The 20702-nt window shown below is 43.8% G+C and overlaps 3 protein-coding genes across 3 annotated transcripts in view; 1 reads left to right on the top strand and 2 right to left on the bottom strand.

Moving 5' to 3' along the window:
* The window catches only part of slc1a3a (solute carrier family 1 member 3a), a 28098-nt gene extending 18909 nt beyond the window's left edge, over nucleotides 1-9189 (bottom strand). The window contains exons 1-7 of the mRNA XM_063018213.1: nucleotides 9115-9189; nucleotides 8206-8404; nucleotides 4872-5009; nucleotides 3255-3462; nucleotides 2842-2884; nucleotides 1743-2011; nucleotides 1175-1408 (exon numbers count right to left, since the gene is read on the bottom strand). Of these exons, the coding sequence (XP_062874283.1) occupies nucleotides 1175-1408; nucleotides 1743-2011; nucleotides 2842-2884; nucleotides 3255-3462; nucleotides 4872-5009; nucleotides 8206-8386 (1073 nt within the window). The 5' untranslated portion in view covers nucleotides 8387-8404; nucleotides 9115-9189. The remainder of the gene's footprint in view (nucleotides 1-1174; nucleotides 1409-1742; nucleotides 2012-2841; nucleotides 2885-3254; nucleotides 3463-4871; nucleotides 5010-8205; nucleotides 8405-9114) is intronic.
* A 3127-nt stretch (nucleotides 9190-12316) lies between these two features.
* On the top strand, nucleotides 12317-15279 carry LOC134335132 (serine protease FAM111A). Its single transcript, XM_063017581.1, has 3 exons — nucleotides 12317-12364; nucleotides 12793-12861; nucleotides 13019-15279. Exons 2-3 carry the CDS (start codon nucleotides 12799-12801, stop codon nucleotides 14771-14773), a joined length of 1818 nt encoding a protein of 605 aa, XP_062873651.1. The 5' UTR covers nucleotides 12317-12364; nucleotides 12793-12798; the 3' UTR covers nucleotides 14774-15279.
* Nucleotides 15280-15796: 517 nt separating this feature from the next.
* spef2 (sperm flagellar 2) overlaps nucleotides 15797-20702 on the bottom strand; it is a 14589-nt gene continuing 9683 nt past the window's right edge. The window contains exons 25-34 of the mRNA XM_063017579.1: nucleotides 20671-20702; nucleotides 20199-20337; nucleotides 19580-19815; nucleotides 19373-19479; nucleotides 19103-19285; nucleotides 18759-18851; nucleotides 18308-18478; nucleotides 16252-16389; nucleotides 16033-16155; nucleotides 15797-15919 (exon numbers count right to left, since the gene is read on the bottom strand). The exon at nucleotides 20671-20702 is cut by the window's right edge and continues 91 nt beyond it. Of these exons, the coding sequence (XP_062873649.1) occupies nucleotides 15848-15919; nucleotides 16033-16155; nucleotides 16252-16389; nucleotides 18308-18478; nucleotides 18759-18851; nucleotides 19103-19285; nucleotides 19373-19479; nucleotides 19580-19815; nucleotides 20199-20337; nucleotides 20671-20702 (1294 nt within the window). The 3' untranslated portion in view covers nucleotides 15797-15847. The remainder of the gene's footprint in view (nucleotides 15920-16032; nucleotides 16156-16251; nucleotides 16390-18307; nucleotides 18479-18758; nucleotides 18852-19102; nucleotides 19286-19372; nucleotides 19480-19579; nucleotides 19816-20198; nucleotides 20338-20670) is intronic.

The following is a 20702-nucleotide window of genomic DNA, read 5'->3' as shown; positions in this document are numbered from 1 at the left end:
TACACACACGTAACACACACATCATACACACACACACACACGTTATACACACACACATTATACACACACACATTATACACACACACACATCATACACACACACGTCATACACACACACGTCATACACACACACATCATACACACACACGTTATACACACACACATCATACACACACACGTTATACACACACACTTTATACACACACACGTTATACACACACACACATCATACACACACACGTTATACACACACACATTATACACACACACATCATACACACACACTTTATACACACACACGTTATACACACACACACATCATACACACACACGTTATACACACACACTTTATACACACACACATCATACACACACACGTTATACACACACACATCATACACACACACACATCATACACACACACACACATCATACACACACACACACATCACACACACACACACACATCATACACACACACACACATCATACACACACACACACACACATCATACACACACACACGTTATACACACACACACACACATCATATACACACACACGTTACACACACACACGTTACACACACACACATCATACACACACATCATACACACACACGTTATACACACACACATTATACACACACACACACGTTATACACACACATTATACACACACACATCATACACACACACACACACACGTTATACACACACATTATACACACACACGTCATACACACACACGTTATACACACACATTATACACACACACATCATACACACACACACGTTATACACACACACATTATACACACACACACATCATACACACACACGTTATACACACACACATTATACACACACACATTATACACACACACATTATACACACACACATCATACACACACACATCATACACACACACACGTTATACACACACATTATACACACACACATCATACACACACACACACGTTATACACACACACATTATACACACACGTTATACACACACACATTATACACACACACACACACACACACACACACACACACACACACACACACACACCTCATACACACACAAAATGTGTAGGTGTGTGTTAGTACACAGGTATAAGTGTGATGTGAGTGTAAGTTCCTGCAGTTGTACAGATGTGCTGCTCACCTGGATGAGGTTCCCAGTGCTGTGATGAGGGCCTGCAGAAGCCCCCCGATGAACACGATGGGGTTTCTGCGTGTAACCACAAAGTAGATGAGGGGCAGGACCAGGATGGCGTGGATGAGCAGGCCGACAATGACGGTCATTGTGTAGAGACCCAGCTGCCCCCCCATGGCCGACAGGTCCTCCATCTCCACGATCTTCCCGGCTATCAGAAAGAGGATCCCCACAGGAGCGTACCTGCACCCCAGCAGAGGTCAGGACAGGTCACGACGGGTCAGGACATTCACATCATCAGAGACTCGTCCACAACGTGGAAACGTGTCCACAAGGAACTCAGATGTTACGTTTAGTTGTTAGTGTATGAAATTTTCTGTTTATTATTTATGCTGCTTTAATAATCAGGAGCTTCAGTGACGGAGCGCGTCTGTCTTCAGGTAACTCAGAATGTTACAAACCTGCAGAACTGACTTTCATTTACTTAGAAATATCAGACTAGATAATAAAAATAATAGCTAATAATAATAATAACCTTTATAGAAACAACAACATGAACCCTGACCCCTGCACTCACCACATAATAATGGCTACGAGCCTCATGATGGCTTCGTTGAGACAGTCGAAGAAGTCGCGGAGGGGCTGACCCTGCTCCTTCATCCCCCTGATAATGAGGCCGAAGCACATGGAGAAGACGACCAGGCCGAGAGCGTTGATGCCGTTAACCGTACCCAGCACGGGTATCGCCTCCTCGTACCCCATCTCCGTACTCTCGTCTGAACTGTTATCGGAGGTGTTCAGAAGCACCCTCACCGTCACGATCCTCTTTCCATACTGAGTCTTAAACTACAATGAGAAACAAAGGTTTCTTACAGCAGAACTGTGACCTGGATCGGTCACAACAACCACATATCTTTTTCGTATGGGGTGCAAAGTTTGCCATGAAAGTCCAATTTTAGTCCACCACACCCCTACCCCTCAACTTCTACTCTACCCGACACTTTAACTCCAACCCTACCCCACCTCTCAACTCCTGCCCCACCCTACCTGTTCATCCCAAACCCAACACATCCATCAAATTCAACCCCACCCTAACCCTTCCCATACCTATTCCACCACACTCCATCTATCCCACCCAAACCTGCCTTTCCATTCCTACCCAAGCACACCCCTCAGCTCCTACTCCACTCTACCTTTTCTTAACCCCCACACTTTACACACCTTCCTACTCACTGCCCACCACACCCCTTAGATCTTACATAATCTTACATAGCCCATTCCCAGCCCACAACACCCCATAACTCCTAGTCCACTAAACCTTCTCATTCCTGGATCATTCTTATCCTTCCTCACCGCTCAGCTCCTACACCACCTACCATGGAGAGGTAACGTTCTTACCTCTCTTTTCTTACCCCACCAGAACTCTGGCTTTACCGCAGTGTAAATCCTCACCTCTAGCCCACCAGCCCCTGATGTTCTACCCCTCCATACCTGTCATTTCATAGTGCACTACACCCTAACTCCTAACTCCTGCCACAACACCTTCCCACAAGCTGAATCTTACACATGAGCTTCACCAAACACAGGAATTCAGCTGCTCATTTCAACCTACAGCAAACTACTGTGTGTGTGTGTGTGTGTGTGTGTGTGTGTGTGTGTGTGTGTGTGTGAGGTACCTGCTGGGTACAGGCCTGCACCAGGTTTGGAGGAAACATGTTTCTGATGAAGAGAAAATAAAAGAAGGTCAGTGCAGGTCGTGTGGTGACTTTGTGATGGTTGTCTGCACAGATTCAGACATTTAGTTTTTTTTATGTTAGCTAAAATTTCCACATTACCATGAGAGCAATTATGTCCTGTCCACTTGTCTCCTGTTCTGTCCCCTCAGATCCTCAAACTTATCATTAATTGTTCTGTCCTGCCCACAGATCGTCTTTTTTATTTCCTGTCCTCCTCTTTTCTTTAGTTGCTGACCTTTTATCTCCTGTCCTGTGGCTGGCTGTCACTTCTGTATAATGTGTGTGTGTGTGTGTGTGTGTGTGTGTGTGTGTGTGTGTGTGTGTGTGTGTGTGTGTGTGTGTGTGTGTGGTACCTGATCAAATCGAGGAAAGCGTCCGCCGCGTTCACCTCCTCCAAACCCTGTTGTGTCTGTCGGTGCTGTTTGGCTCCGCCCCTTCCTGGATGGATGATAACCACCATAACGATGCCGATAAAGACGGCAATAACGGTGGTGGTGGTGTAGTAGATCACAGCCCTTATGCCCATCTTGCCCGATGCACGACTGTCTAATGCAGACATCCCTACACACACACACACACACACATACTGTATAAATAATTAGAAGAAATATAAGGCCCAGAACAGAGCCTTGTGGTACACCATAATTGTCACAGTGAGGTGAGTGCTGGGTGTAACCTCAGTCCTGAGAAACTGAATGATGAACCGATCATCAGGAATCAGAAAAGAAAGAAACGGAAAATAATAATGAAGAGAAACGACAATAAAACCTGAAAAATGAATAAAAGCAAATCAAACTAACCCTGAAACCCAAAGCATGAGAATAGCAAACAAACATGCGGCCGCATTTCAGGAACAGTAACGCTGCTCTCCACTCAGCATGAACATGGATAACATAAGAACAAACAGAAGAGCGCCTGCATTCATCTTCACCAGCTACTCAATCCACCGAGTTTCACCCTGAGAACTCAACAAGTAACAAAACCTGAGAAACAGAAAGCTGCTGCGCCACCCACTAAGAAACTCTTATTATATTATTATATAATAATAACTGTTAATAATTACTGATATCTGAACGTGTTATTACAGAACATTTTAAATCGTCTACAATGTTTTTCTTTTACTGTTGAGTCACGATCACTTCAAGATGGACAACAACCCTCAGACTAACATTATTCTACATTATTCTACAATAATCTACAATAAAAACAAAATCCAATGTTATTTTTGCTGTTACAGAATTAACAGCTCAGAAACATTCTGATTGGTTCTGTGGAAAGTTTGGAATTCTGGGTGATGTAGGCACATTATATAGAGAATGGGGGGTCAGGATACACAGCAACATTGGCCATTCTTGGTGAATAGTTGTAAATTAAGATGTCGATGTTCACCTCACAAACCTTTTAACCTTTCACCTTATAACCCTGACCCCTCACACACACACACACACACACACACACACACACACACAGAGCCTAGCCCTGGGAAAGTGTTAGTCATTCTCAGTTCTGCTTCTCTAATTAGTCCTGTCTCTATGGTAACAGCCTCTTTATTACCCCCCCCCCCCCATAGAGCTAGTGCCCCCAACCCAAAAAGGTACACACACACACATACATACACACACACTCAGTGTATGTTAGTGTGTATTTGTTGACAATTGAAAATAGATACAAGTGAAGTGTGCACCAGGACAGCAGTGACAGAATAACACAGTCTGTGTGTGTGTGTGTGTGTGTGTGTGTGTGATGTTTTGGTGACTGAAGGAATCCTTTGTTTATTTGCTCCCTGGTCACTGTGACCTTTGACCTTCTGTTTGAAGAAGCAAACACTCTCTCTCTCTCTCTCTCTCTCTCACACACACACACACACACACACACACACACACACAATGGTTTTTTAGGTGTGTCTCATGTAATGCTGTGTATTTTTGTGTATTGTGTAGCATTGTGCGGTGGTGGTGTGTTGTTGGTACCTGTAATTAAGCTGGACACCAGCAGGGGGAGCACTAACATCTGCAGCATTCTCATCAGCAGCTCTCCGGGAAAAGAGAAGTACTTCACCTCACGATACGACATCTTATAGGGGCGCAACGCAAACCCCAAAATTATACCTGCACAGCGTTACACACACATTACACAACGTTACACACACATTTCACACACAACACAATGTTACACACACAACACAATGTTACACACACACATCACTCAGCGTTACACACACATCACACAACGTTACACACACATCACACAACGTTACACACACAACGTTACACACACATTACACAACGTTACACACACAACACAACGTTACACACACACACACATCACTCAGCGTTACACACACATCACACAACGTTACACACAACACAATGTTACACACACAACGTTACACACACATCACACAACGTTACACACACACATCACACAATGTTACACACAACACAACGTTACACACACATCACTCAGCGTTACACACACATCACACAACGTTACACACACAACGTTACACACACATTACACAACGTTACACACACAACACAACGTTACACACACACATCACTCAGCGTTACACACACATCACTCAGCGTTACACACACATCACTCAGCGTTACACACACCACACAACGTTACACACACATCACTCAGCGTTACACACACATCACACAACGTTACACACACAACGTTACACACACATTACACAACGTTACACACACAACACAACGTTACACACACACATCACTCAGCGTTACACACACATCACTCAGCGTTACACACACATCACTCAGCGTTACACACACCACACAACGTTACACACACATCACTCAGCGTTACACACACATCACACAACGTTACACACACAACGTTACACACACATTACACAACGTTACACACACAACACAACGTTACACACACACATCACTCAGCGTTACACACACACATCACACAACGTTACACACACACATCACACAACGTTACCCACACATAGGGTTGGGCGATATTGCCGATTTTCATACCGTCATACCGTCGGACAAACTTTACAGTGTACACACTTGAGTGTAATTACAATATTTCAATGTTTTATTATAAAAAGATTTAACAATCTGAACGTCAAACATTGCTTATCTTATCTGATCTATAATAAATACACATAAGTTTAAATGCATGTGTATCAATTACACTTTAACACAAACATTAACACAACATTTTGGCTCTGTAATCTCTCTCTGCCCACACAAAACAGAATAATAGCGGCTAAACACTTCAATATATTTCAAAAGTTAACTGCTTAGTTTATAGTTACAGATATTTCTTAAAAGTGTATGAACGTGTACGATTAGTTCTGCCTGTAATCCAGAATTAAGTTCTATACCGTAACAAAAAATATGAATGTAAATGTTCATGCTGCGATGACGGTGATGTAAAATAATGTTAAAATAATTCAAAGTCCAAACATTTGAGTGGTTAACGAGAACGCTACTTTAAATATCACACAAGCTCAGTGCAAAACACGAGCACGGAAACGGTACAAATCCGATCTCTTCCCTACACACTCGCTCCCTACGCCCTATAGTGCGCTTAACATTCTTAAAGGGCCAGACAATATATTTTATAATTCACATTACACGACAGGTAAGACGTTCTTTTTTCTTAATATAGTGCTTTTATTTAGGAAAAAATAGTTCTTACATAGGCAGGAAAATCTATGGCAGACACAAGAGTCAGAACAGCGGATTGGGCGTAACGTTATTATTACTGTTTGCTCCTTTTTCTCAACACTTGTGCTCGATTTACACTGAAGATATATTTAGTAAATAAGTACATGTCCGCGCATGCACGCGCTTGTGTTCATTTCCGGTTGAACTGATAAAAAATGTTGATTTTGAAAAATTTAAAGACGAGCCGTTATTCAGTTTCTGCTTGTTAGCTCACAGCTAACGCTAGCCAGTGTGGCTCTTCACTCGTCTCTCTGTGTGAGCACCCCACAGCCAATCAGTGAGCTCCAACCGCCTACCCCTCCCCCCCCTCCCTCACTGTGGATGCGCGCATGTCCTAAAGTCTCAGTTTTCAAGGTAAACCTGAAGCAGAAATTCGGCGCTTCACATTTAAAAAATACCGTCACCATTTTTGAATACCGCGGTATACGGTAATATTGTCATACCGCCCAACCCTACCCACACAACACAACATTACACACACACATCACACAACGTTACCCACACAACAGAACGTTACACACACACACATCACACAACGTTACACACACCACACAACGTTACACACACATCACACAACGTTACACACACAACGTTACACACACATCACTCAGCGTTACACACACCACACAATGTTACACACACACATCACACAACGTTACACACACACATCACTCAGCGTTACACACACATCACACGTTACACACACAACGTTACACACACATCACACAATGTTACACACACCACACAACGTTACACACACATCACACAACGTTACCCACACAACACAACATTACACACACACATCACACAACGTTACCCACACAACAGAACGTTACACACACACACATCACACAACGTTACACACACCACACAACGTTACACACACATCACACAACGTTACACACACAACGTTACACACACATCACTCAGCGTTACACACACCACACAACGTTACACACACACATCACACAACGTTACACACACACATCACTCAGCGTTACACACACATCACACGTTACACACACAACGTTACACACACATCACACAATGTTACACACACCACACAACGTTACACACACATCACACAACGTTACCCACACAACACAACATTACACACACACATCACACAATGTTACCCACACAACAGAACGTTACACACACACACACACACACACACATCACACAACGTTACACACACACACATCACCCAGCGTTACACACACCACACAACGTTACACACACATCACACAACGTTACACACACACACACATATCACTCAGCGTTACACAACGGCGCTTAGATACAGTGAACTTTGTGTATATGGTTCTGTACTCCAGAGCTAACAGGATGAAGATCTGTGTGGTAGGTGTAGTTCATCATTAAAATAATCACTGTATATACCAGCAGGGTAAACCTAATAAAGTGCTCTGTAAGTATATAGGGTTAATACACGAGATCCACTGGTGATCTGTAGAGTTTATATAGAGGATCGACTGGTGATCTGTAGAGTTTATATAGAGGATCGACTGGGGATCTGTAGAGTTTATATAGAGGATCGACTGGGGATCTCACACAAACACACACTGACCAATGATGACAGCAATGACGGTGAGGATGACGAAAGCGTTTCTCCTCAAGAAGGATTTTATGTCGCTGGCGGTGATGTTGCGTACGGCGGTTTGGGCGCTGATGGATCTCTTTGTCATGTGCTCTCGGATCTGCTGGATCCGGCTTGCAGGACGCCGCGTCTCTCCATTACTCTGAGCCATGATGCTCCTCAGATGCTCCTGAAAACAGAGAAAATAAAACACACACTTATTACTCAAAACCCCAAAACTGTGTGAAGATCAACAACATCTGTGATCCTCATGTCACATTCATATGGACTAGACTACAATACACACGGTCTCAAAGCTACCGTCAGATCACAGGAGTAAAACCTGGGGGGAGGGCAGACATGGGCGACAGCAGCAGAAAAAATAAAACCATTCTTCACCCACTAAGAAGGTTCTGGAACTATTAAAACCTTTAGTTCCAGAGGAAAGTCTGGATGGTCCTTCATTGGAAAACCATTCTGAACAATCTGGTTACTCAGAACATTCTGAAACTCATTAGTTCCACAACTCGGACAGATGTTCATTCTGAGCTTTTAAAAGTCAAAGAAAGTTCCACAAGTCTGGACTGAACTATCTTGTTTCTGAGGAAGTTCAGGAGAGTCCAGGAGGAACGTGCACTAGGATCTTGTATTGATCAGCTATGATTGTGAAAGAATCAAATAACGATCTGCACACACCGTCCAATCAGACAAGAGCGATCACAGATCATGATCAGGTCTAAGTTCTCCAGCTAACTAAATCAAACTCAAACAGTTCACACACACACACACACTCACACACACACAGTGTTTGCTTACAGCTCCACGTGTGCTAGAGCTACCGCCAACAACACACACACACACACACACTGCAATGAAAAAGAAATCCACTGGAACACTCACCACAGAAGAGTGTGTAGAACGTGGATCTTCTGCAGTAGATGTGGAAGAGCAGGAACCTCTGGGAGAATGTTGGTGTAGAGTGGGCGAGAGAGAGTAAAAGAATCAGAGTGAGAGAGTAAAAGAGAGGGTGAGAGAGGGGGAGCAAGGGAGGGTGTGAACGGTTCCTGATGGGCGTAGATCCGAAAGACTAGAGGAACCAATCAGAGAACCACAGGATGAAGGGAAGAGGAGGTGGAGACGCTATAATATGTGTGTGTGTGTGTGTGTGTGTGTATGAGACCCCTAATCCCCCAGAATGTGTATGATTACACCAGTTCTGTAGCACTGGTTCATGTGAGGGTTTGAGTTTTATCCCAAATTATATACACTGGTAACTAACACACGCCCCCTAACCCTAACCCCCCCCCCCCCAACACATGTTCATTACAGACCGCTTCTTTTCACCTGCACCCGGCAGGTTCATACAGAGAATCATATCACGTATGGAGAGTCACACCACCCTCAGATTGTTGCCTGTATAGACAATCCAGCCTGCTGGTAACAGAGCTGAGATTTAAACTAAAACCCAAGATGTCAGCACTGGTGGGTTAGTGCGCCTCACTGCTGCACCTCCTGAACTGAAAACACACACACACACATAACAGGATTGTCAGAGTTATCAGGTCTGTGTGAGTGTTGAGAACATGTTTGATCACATCCTGAATGTTGATTCCAGATCTTTCTGTACTTTAGTTCCAGTGCGGTGGTTCCTCTGGTTCTAGAACTTTCTGGGTTCTGTTCTGTAGATACAGTGGATGTGTTAGCTGAGTTCTGGTTTAGTTTATAATATCTGATTATTATTGAGCTTTAAAATCTGCAGAATTCAGATTATTTTACGCTCCTCAGAGTTTCACAGCTCTCCTCACTAACACTGATCTCATTCTTTATTCTTCTGGATTTCAGCTCTTCATTTTTATCCTTCTAGAGCTTCTTTAGAGGTTCCTAAATGTGTGTGTGTGTGTGTGTGTGTGTGTGTGTGTGATAGGATTTGGGGCACCACAGGGCTTTAGGCCAGAAGATTAATGAGATGCAACAATAGAAGCTCAATTTATTAGGTTCCCAGGAAACCCCAAAATACAAAATCACCTTTGGGGGCAGATTGTGTGTGTGTGTGTGTGTGTGTGCGTGTTGGTAGGGAGGGGTGTGTGTGTATTATTGGGGGGGGGGGGGGGGGGTGCTGAAATGTTCTACAGGTTTTTAGATGTTGGTGTCATTAACCATGTTAAGGTAGCTTTGATGTTAATAAACATTTGTTTTTAAACTTTTGTCTCATTTTGGTGTAAAATAACGTTCAACATTTAATATTTTACTCGCATCATCTTAGATCATTAAAAATGACAGAAGGTTCAGTTCCACTTACAATCACCTTCACTTTAGTGCTTTAACGCTTTTATTCTTTAAACTGAAAGAAAATTTTTCTTCTCTACATCAAATGGGAGAATTTGAAGTACGGTGGTGGTAGTTTCATCATTTCTTTAGTTATTATTATTATTAATAAAATATTACACTGTGCTCTAATTAACACAATAAAATAATCCAGAGATCAAAATCATTTATTCTAACAGCACAGAACAGGAAATGTGATCAACCCTAGAACCACACCCCTCTAACTCTGTGGGTGAGCTGAGGGGGGACCAGGTGAGGTTTGGGCGGGTGTGGTGCAGGTACGAAGAGCATTGTGCTCCATCCCAGGAGACGGGGTGGTATGTGGGGCAGGTGATGTGATCCGCTCGTCTCTGTTTGCCCCTGTGAGGCGGCGGGGCTTTGAGATCAGGGACGCTGTGGGTCAGCTTTGTGTTTCTACTGCTTTATATCAGCTCGTTCCCACGGCCTGACTTTAAACACACACACTCACATACACACACATCATCTACACACACACGTCTACAAATACACACACAAATCTACACACAGGTCTACAAATACACACATCTACACACACAAATCTACACACAGGTCTACAAATACACACACGCACACATCATCTACACACACACACATATACAAATACACACATCTACACACACACAAATTTACACACACACAAATCTACACACAGGTCTACAAATACAAAATACACACACATAAATCTAAACACATCTACACATATACACACACATCTAAACATACATGTACACACACACACACACAAATTTACACATCCATCATACACACACCTACACACACACATGTACGTCTACACACACACAAATCTAAACACGTCTACACACATATATACACACACATACACACTACACTGTGTGTAGGTGAGAACAGGCACTCGTTGACCGCGTTGGCACTCAGGTCATGTTAGTAATGTGCTCTGATGATTGTACCCGCCGTGCCCGCAGTACAGTGGGTGGTACCAGTCAGAGACAGTGATGTTCTGATATGGAGGGAGAACAATGGTGGCTGAGGAAGGTTCTCAGGTTCTCACGTTTCTCTCTGAGGATCCTTCATTCAGCACAGAGGAGCCATAATGTAGCTGAAGGCGAGGGAGCAGATCCAGAGGTCAGAGTATCAGCTGAACATTAGCTATAGCGCCACACTGTGGACACCAACTAAACCACACAACATTAGATCTTACAGTTCAGTTCACAGGTTTACACAGACATGGAGGTAAGATTTAATGGCAAACCTGGAGAATTTTAATGATTTCTGCTGCTGTTTTCTTGCTGTGACTGATTAAACATAAGTTATCTTTGAAGATTTTTTGAAGTGTATTATAAATGATATACTGTATATAATGTTTAACTGTCTTTGTTACTACAGGTAATAAAGGGGTGATGTTTCAGGTGAAGTGGATGCCGCACAGCTTTGGTTCTCTGGTTAACTGCAAAGCTAACAATATTAATAAAACACTCAAAGATTTGCTCGAGCTCGCTAACATGGATATCTAGAGAAAGTGAATGTACAGATTAAGAGTGTTTATGGGAGGAAACATGTAGAATCTCGTATAAATGAAGTATTTATAGTTATAAATTATAATAGTAATATATATATTATATAATTGTAGCGTTTATAAGCACCTTGTGTACAGTTATAGAAGTGTAGGCTCGCGCATGCGCTCCGGGGTTTTCCCGCTTTGCTCATGAACCAATCAGAATAAGCCAGACAGTCTCGCGCTGCCCGCCCTCTCGCTGTCAGTTTGCGCGGGAACTCCATTTTCCTCAGAAACTTGAGACTGCAGGATCGGTGATCACCTCCCGCTGTGAGTTCATTTATAACATTTATATCACATCTAATAACTCACGGATTAATGGTGTAATGTGTTATTATGTGATTAATGGTTTAATGTGTAAATAAATGTGTACATAAATGTAATAAATCACTTCTAAACAGAACGACAGAAACAGGATGTTGAGGTTGTGGGTGTTTCGGTCTGAGTGGAATCAGTATATTTTTATATTTTTAAAGTAATCTTGTAAACATTAATCAGTAAATAAATACAGCATATACAGTATATCAATTTAAATTAGAAATGTTAGAAGATAAAAAGTTAGAAAATTGACAGAGTGACAAAGTAGTACAAATAGAATAAAAGCTATTCTAATAACTTCATGTAGTTTTAAGTTGACAATGTTAAAATAATCTGGTGAGTTTTTGAGGTTAATGTAAGAACTTTTATGATGTTTCCAGACAATAATGAATTACTTCTGTAAAGAAGAGCCTGAGAAGAGCAGGATGGATGAAGATCCTCCTAAGCCAGTAAGATATTTATTAAAGCTTTGCTGGTTGGGTGTTCTGCAGATAGAGTTGGGTGAGCCAGGGGGCTTCTGGGAGTTAAATAAATACAAACTGGAACAATGCAAAAGTGAAGAAAAAATAGATGTGTATAAGTTTTGCTTTTTTTTTTTGTTTATAGAAAACAGAAGATCATGGACATGGTTTTAAATTCCGTTATGAAAGCAAGGTTATAACCATCACCTGTAAGGCACCCATGAGCCTTCTGGAAAGACTTCAAGAGAACTTTTTTTTTAAAGCCATTTGTAAGAAAAAGCAGGAGAAGAAGGAGCTGGTGATCCAAAGATCTCAGGCACCAAGAGGAGCGGTGAGCCCGGACTTGCCCTGCTGTCTGATTAATGAAGACGAGATCCTAAAAATCTTCTTCATTAAGTCAGAAGGAAACAGGGTTACAGGGCCGAGGCCCAAACTTACTCGTTCTGTAATGACCAGAGAGGACTTGGTTACCTTTTACATCAGGACCAGGGGAGATGAACATATCCGCAAGACGATGAGAAACAACGAGTTAAAGAAAACTGTGGATTATGTTTGTGTTTATGCATTTAAAGGGGAGAAAGTGAAAACGGCACTAAAGCGAGATGGCCGATTTGTTGGTGTGGTTTTTAAGAATTGTGCGCTCTCGGAGGAAGGGTCGGGGAACATCACTGTTATGTCAGAACCGGTGGACCTTATGGATGGGAAGCAGTTCCAGGTTATTAGGGGTAAAGACTTCCAGACTGAGAGCCAGGAGTCCAGTCAGGAGTACAGCCAGGAGAGTGAAACAGTGAAGACCGAAAGCTGTGAGGATCCTGGCACTTCTCATTCAGAAAGTACCAAGCAAGAGTCCACCAACGGTCATGAGAAAAAACCTCAAACTCCACAGAAAGAGAAGAAATCCAAAAAAGGTCCAAATCTAAAAGAGATACCAGACACACAGGAAATCCTGAAGCTGCTGCGAGATCAATTCAAAGGTTTGCTGGAGACACTGAAAGAGCGAGAGAATCTGAAAACCACCTCAGGACTACAAAAGTTCTTCAGAGAGGAGTTTAATAATAAGGTTCGCATCTTCAAGAAGGTGAAAATAATAAAAGAGTTGATGTGTTTGTCCAACAATGTTTGCCAGATACGAGATGATGGTGGTGTATGTGGGACGGGGTTCCTACTCTTTGACAGGTTCATCCTCACCAGTGCTCATGTTGTTAAGACTGATTGGGAGGGCAGAAACGTGGCAGCTGTTTTTGGGTTTGAGGAGTTACAGATGGGGGTGATGATAAGTTTAAAGGAACTTGTTGCTTACAGGAAAGGGTTGAATGAAATGGGAAATTATCTGGATTTTGCTTTGATGGAACTGGAGTCACCTAATAATTTAGAACTTCCTGAATTACTTAGCCGCTGCTGGGACCCACCCGCTGGGGGGAGGGGGGTCTGCATAGTTGGACATCCAGGAGAAGAAGTCAAACAGATTGACCCCTGTTTTGTCGTTGATAAAGAGGCCCCTCAGAACACCCAAAGCGACCCTTGTGCTGATATCCGAAACCTCTTTCACATCATGACGCAGCAGTGTCTGGAAGACGGTTATGAAATCAATGATTCCAAGATCCCGTACAGTTCCTGCTTTTACCACGGATCGTCCGGCTCCCCGGTGTTTGATGAATACTGCAAACTGATTGGTGTTCACACTGGGGGATATAATTACCAAGAACAAGGATTGAAAAAAGTGAGTGTTGAGTATGCGCTGCCAATATTCCCCACTCTGGTGGAGATCTACAAGCAGTGCTTGTTAAAGGAAAGATCTGACGTCATTCAGCACTTTGGGTCCCACCAAAACTTAGAACCTGTGGTTAAAAGGGGAAATGAACTTCTGTTGAACATAAACAAGAAACAGGGGGCCATTTAATAACATCTTATTTGTTCATCTAGAATTAAATCATTGAACAGTGCAAGAAGATCAGAAGATTTGGGACTTTTGGAGACATGTACCTTGATCACCTGTATATTAAAATGTTCCACACACACCAGCACTAACAGAGAATGTGTTGCTAATAAAGAGGATTTATTAATCACAACAACACTGCTGCACCTACTACACTCATAATAAATGACACACTCTACATAATTATAATTTTCTCAGCATTATGTTGCGCATTATTATGTTCAAATCTTGTAAAGCTCTATCATTTTGCTTTGTCTTTTTTCCTTTTTCTACTTTAAATTGCTTGTATTTTCTAATCATAATTTAAATTTCTACTTTAATCTTAAATATTCTACAAATTGTACATGTAAAAAAAAACCTTTATATTCCAGATTTATATGTGACTGAGCAGTCACAAAATCATTGCCAGTTCTCTGTATGAATATGTATGTGATGAATAAATGTATAGAGCTGAAATGTCAATAAAACAGCAAACAATAATTTGCTCTTTATAGATGAAACTGGGTTGAACTGGTTTAAATACAGTATCTCTTTCTCTCTCTCTCTCTCTATATATATATATATATATATATATATAACATTTCTAAAGTTTTATTTTGTGTTAAAAGCTTCTACAAAAAGCTGCAGCTCCCCTGATTCACCACAAGATGTCGCTACACACCACAGATCCTGCACGGACCGACATTCCGTGTGATAAAGTCTAAATGTTTGAGCTGTAATCTAGAGCATTACACATGTAATAATCACATTAGCACATTAATCACATCCATGTAAAGCGCTGTGATAAACATTAAAGATAAAGCTCAGCTGTACTGAATTATTAACTAATGTTCAGAATCTAAAGCTAATAATATTTCTTTAAATTTAGAACTTTTGGGTCGTGTTTTCTACAGTTATGGGTTAATTAGTCATGAACTGCAGCTTAAACAGCCATCGAGCATCGGTGAGAACATGGTGGTGAGGAACACAGTTATGAGGAACACCGAGTTGAAGGTGCATGTGCAGGCTGTGTGATTGGGTTTATTTCAGCCTGTAGGTTTATGTTTGTGGAACAGTGGAGACGACAGGATCTTCATCATTCTGCTGCTTGTGTAGAATTCTGTAAATGTCCTGTAAGAAAATAAACACATTCACACACTACTGATCAGGTGAATCCATCAGTGATGCAGTAGAACAGCAGGTCCTACATCAGAGGTAGGTAGGTGTGTGTGTGTGTTACGCACTATGAGTTGGTACTGTGTGGAACTCTTCATTAGATCTTGTATTAGATGATGTTTTGATAGAACAGAGAACAGGATTTTCTTCTCCCACTGAAAACCAAGTTCATCACACACATCCATCAGATCCTACACACACACACACACAGTATACACAACGTTACACACCTCCATCAGATCCAGATTAATATATTATGGGATTATTTATGAAGTGTGTGTAAGTACCTGCTTGATCTCCTCATTACTGGACATTTTGTGGTGATTCACAACTCTGAGTACATCGTCCATCAACACATCTTCATCACCACTACACTTATCATCATCATCATCATCATCATCATACACTCCACCCTCTACATATGACTGTAACACACACACACACACAGATCATGGTCCTTCTGACCTCAGTCACACTGAACATGTGGAACCCTCATGACTTATCTAAGAGGCATGGTTGTGGGCTGGTGTGTGTGTGTACCTGCAGCATGGTGGTAGGGGTGTGTGTGTAGTGCAGTGTGTGTGTGTGTGTGTGTGTGTGTGTACCTGCAGCATGGTGGTAGGGGTGTGTGTGTAGTGCAGTGTGTGTGTGTGTGTGTGTGTGTGTGTGTACCTGCAGCATGGTGGTAGGGGTGTGTGTGTACCTGCAGCATGGTGGTAGGAGTGTGTGTGTAGTGCAGTGTGTGTGTGTGTGTGTGTGTGTACCTGCAGCATGGTGGTAGGAGTGTGTGTGTAGTGCAGTGTGTGTGTGTGTGTGTGTGTGTGTGTGTACCTGCAGCATGGTGGTAGGGGTGTGTGTGTAGTGCAGTGTGTGTGTGTGTGTGTGTGTGTGTACCTGCAGCATGGTGGTAGGGGTGTGTGTGTAGTGCAGTGTGTGTGTGTGTGTGTGTGTGTACCTGCAGCATGGTGGTAGGAGTGTGTGTGTAGTGCAGTGTGTGTGTGTGTGTGTGTGTGTGTGTGTACCTGCAGCATGGTGGTAGGGGTGTGTGTGTAGTGCAGTGTGTGTGTGTGTGTGTGTGTGTGTGTGTACCTGCAGCATGGTGGTAGGGGTGTGTGTGTAGTGCAGTGTGTGTGTGTGTGTGTGTGTGTGTACCTGCAGCATGGTGGTAGGGGTGTGTGTGTAGTGCAGTGTGTGTGTGTGTGTGTGTGTACCTGCAGCATGGTGGTAGGGGTGTGTGTGTAGTGCAGTGTGTGTGTGTGTACCTGCAGCATGGTGGTAGGGGTGTGTGTGTAGTGCAGTGTGTGTGTGTGTGTGTGTGTGTGTGTGTGTGTACCTGCAGCATGGTGGTAGGAGTGTGTGTGTAGTGCAGTGTGTGTGTGTGTGTGTGTGTGTGTGTGTGTGTGTACCTGCAGCATGGTGGTAGAGGTGTGTGTGTAGTGCAGTGTGTGTGTGTGTGTGTGTGTGTACCTGCAGCATGGTGGTAGGAGTGTGTGTGTAGTGCAGTGTGTGTGTGTGTGTGTGTGTGTGTGTGTACCTGCAGCATGGTGGTAGGGGTGTGTGTGTAGTGCAGTGTGTGTGTGTGTGTGTGTGTGTGTACCTGCAGCATGGTGGTAGGAGTGTGTGTGTAGTGCAGTGTGTGTGTGTGTGTGTGTGTGTGTGTGTGTACCTGCAGCATGGTGGTAGGGGTGTGTGTGTAGTGCAGTGTGTGTGTGTGTGTGTGTGTGTGTGTGTGTGTACCTGCAGCATGGTGGTAGGAGTGTGTGTGTAGTGCAGTGTGTGTGTGTGTGTGTGTGTGTGTGTGTGTGTACCTGCAGCATGGTGGTAGGAGTGTGTGTGTAGTGCAGTGTGTGTGTGTGTGTGTGTGTGTGTGTGTGTACCTGCAGCATGGTGGTAGGAGTGTGTGTGTAGTGCAGTGTGTGTGTGTGTGTGTGTGTGTGTGTGTACCTGCAGCATGGTGGTAGGAGTGTGTGTGTAGTGCAGTGTGTGTGTGTGTGTACCTGCAGCATGGTGGTAGGGGTGTGTGTGTAGTGCAGTGTGTGTGTGTGTGTGTGTGTGTGTGTGTGTGTGTGTGTGTGTGTGTACCTGCAGCATGGTGGTAGGGGTGTGTGTGTAGTGCAGTGTGTGTGTGTGTGTGTGTACCTGCAGCATGGTGGTAGGGGTGTGTGTGTAGTGCAGTGTGTGTGTGTGTACCTGCAGCATGGTGGTAGGGGTGTGTGTGTAGTGCAGTGTGTGTGTGTGTACCTGCAGCATGGTGGTAGGGGTGTGTGTGTAGTGCAGTGTGTGTGTGTGTACCTGCAGCATGGTGGTAGGGGTGTGTGTGTAGTGCAGTGTGTGTGTGTGTACCTGCAGCATGGTGGTAGGGGTGTGTGTGTAGTGCAGTGTGTGTTGTATCAGCAGACTCAGAGCAGTGATGAAGCCGTGTGCAGGATCAGGACGAGCGCAGAAGTACAGCAGCATGTCCATGTAGTTACACCCTGCAGGAGAGGAAGCATCTGCAAACACAGAGAACCACAGCTACACACACACACACACACACACAGAACATGAGTGGTGGTGTAAGGCTTGATTTATTTCTTTACATTTGTAATGTTGCAGTCAGTATCAGGATTTAATCCAGAAGGTTCTGAGCTCCACACCTCAGTACTACAGGAACCCTGACTGGCATCAGACTCAAACACTCAACACTATGAGACTCTAAACCACGTCTCAGCACCATAACCGGTTTCATTTCCTCTCGTTTGCTGAAACAACAGTGATTTAATACCCTGTGTGACGTGGTTAAACCCGGCGTTACCTTCCGCAGCTCTGCCAGTCTGTCGTAGGCCGGAGGTTCGGTCGGGTTCTCAGGAACAGGAAGGTCTTTCTCAGATGGGAACCACAACTCTACCTACACACACACACACACACACACTGACGAACACACTACCTAACCCATCATAAACAGAGCATTAAAGCACAAACAGCCTATTTTTCAAATTTTTTTAATCAATCAAATCAATCATCAATGATCATAACTGATCCATGTTGTTATTTAATAATGGAGCTCTACAGCCACGCCCGTGTGGAAACAGATGGACGTTGATTGTGTAGCTGTTAGACCGTTAAACCAGATCGGTGTGTGTGTGTGTGTGTGTGTACCTGTAGGTATTGCTGCAGGTTGATGACGCCGCCCCCTGTAGTGTCGATCTGTTTGAAGTGTGTGTAGGTGTTGATTAGTTGTTTCTGAGAGGGGAGGGGCCACGGCTGAGCGGCACACAACAGGAAATGACGCCAGTCTACCATCTCGCCACCCTGTGCCAACACACTCACCATTTCTCTGATCTACACACACACGCACACACACACATATATATATACACACACACACACCACCCCTCTGTTTTAAGAAGAGGATCACGCTGGTCATACCTGTGTGTCAGTAACGTGTATCCAAGCTTGAGGGAGAGCATCAGAACCCAAACCGAGGGACGACAGCTCCTGTAGAACCTCACACAGGTGGTTACAGGTCATCACACCTACACACACACACACACACAGTTTACATCACACAGCACGTTGTAATTGTTAGAGAAAGTAAACTGTAGTGTGCAGTTCTCCTGCAGTTCTCTCACTGACCTGTGGGGGCGATCTTGCGCAGGTGAGAGTGCAGGCCGTGCAGCTGCTGGACGGTGAGATTAAACGAGTCCTGATTGGTCGGTTGTGCAGACTGTGAGCGGGATAGAAGAGGTGGAGTCGACACCACCCGCAGGTCCCCGTCAGCGTAGAAGTTGCTACGTGCTAATACAAGCTCGTATTTGATCTGTTCACCGCTCTCGATATGATGACTGACCACGCCCGCAAGCTGATCGATACTGCATTACAAATACACACATAATGTTGGTTTTTAAAACATTAATGACATCGTAACGTTTAACATGCCGCTAGAAACTCGACACGAGTACACAAACACTCTGCAGCAGGGGGCGCTGTTACATTCAGAGTGTGAGTGTGTTTATCTCCGCTCTGTCATGGCAGAGCAGTTTCCTGAAAAGCTCTTGAGGTCGGAGTTAGTTCAGCACAGCAACTTCCACGCTGTGTAAGGACCCTGGTTAGTAGGCCGAGGCGCCTGTACAGAAGTGGAGGAACGTGGAGATCAGCGCGTGAGACCTCACACACCAATCCACCGAAGCACAGACGTGTGAAAATGCAGAAATAAAATATTAATATTGAGGCTGCAGCTTCAGTCAGTCCTCACCTGTGGATTTCGGAGAGGTACTGAGCGTCCCCCCACTGTTCCAAGTCTCTGTGAGCGAGTTCAGCTCTGTTCTGGAGGCTGTGCAACACCAACACACACTGCAGCTTCACCAGCTCCAATCGCTTACACACAGAACTCTCTACACACACACACACACACACACACACACACACACACACAGCTACATCAGCTACATTTTAATTGAAACGTATATTTTTTAATTTATGAACATAATATTAAACATACAGGTGTTTTAAATTAGGGGCGGCGGGGTGGTGCAGTGGGTAACGCTGTGAATTCATAGTGTGGGTTTCCTCTGGGTGCTCCGGTTTCCTCCAACAAGTCCAAAGACCTGCAGCCTGGACAACTGGAGCTACCAAAAATTTGTGTGTGACTGTATGTGTGTGTGTGTGTGTGTGTGTGTGTGTGTGTGTGTGTGTGTGTGTGTGTGTGTGTGTGTGTGTGTGTGTACCCTCATGCTGCAGGGTTCTCCTGAACTCCTCT

This window comes from Trichomycterus rosablanca, chromosome 21 (assembly GCF_030014385.1).
Source record: "Trichomycterus rosablanca isolate fTriRos1 chromosome 21, fTriRos1.hap1, whole genome shotgun sequence".
Lineage (NCBI taxonomy): Eukaryota > Metazoa > Chordata > Actinopteri > Siluriformes > Trichomycteridae > Trichomycterus > Trichomycterus rosablanca.
Note: the sequence above shows the minus strand (reverse complement) of the source record. Positions and strands in the feature narration are given on the sequence as shown.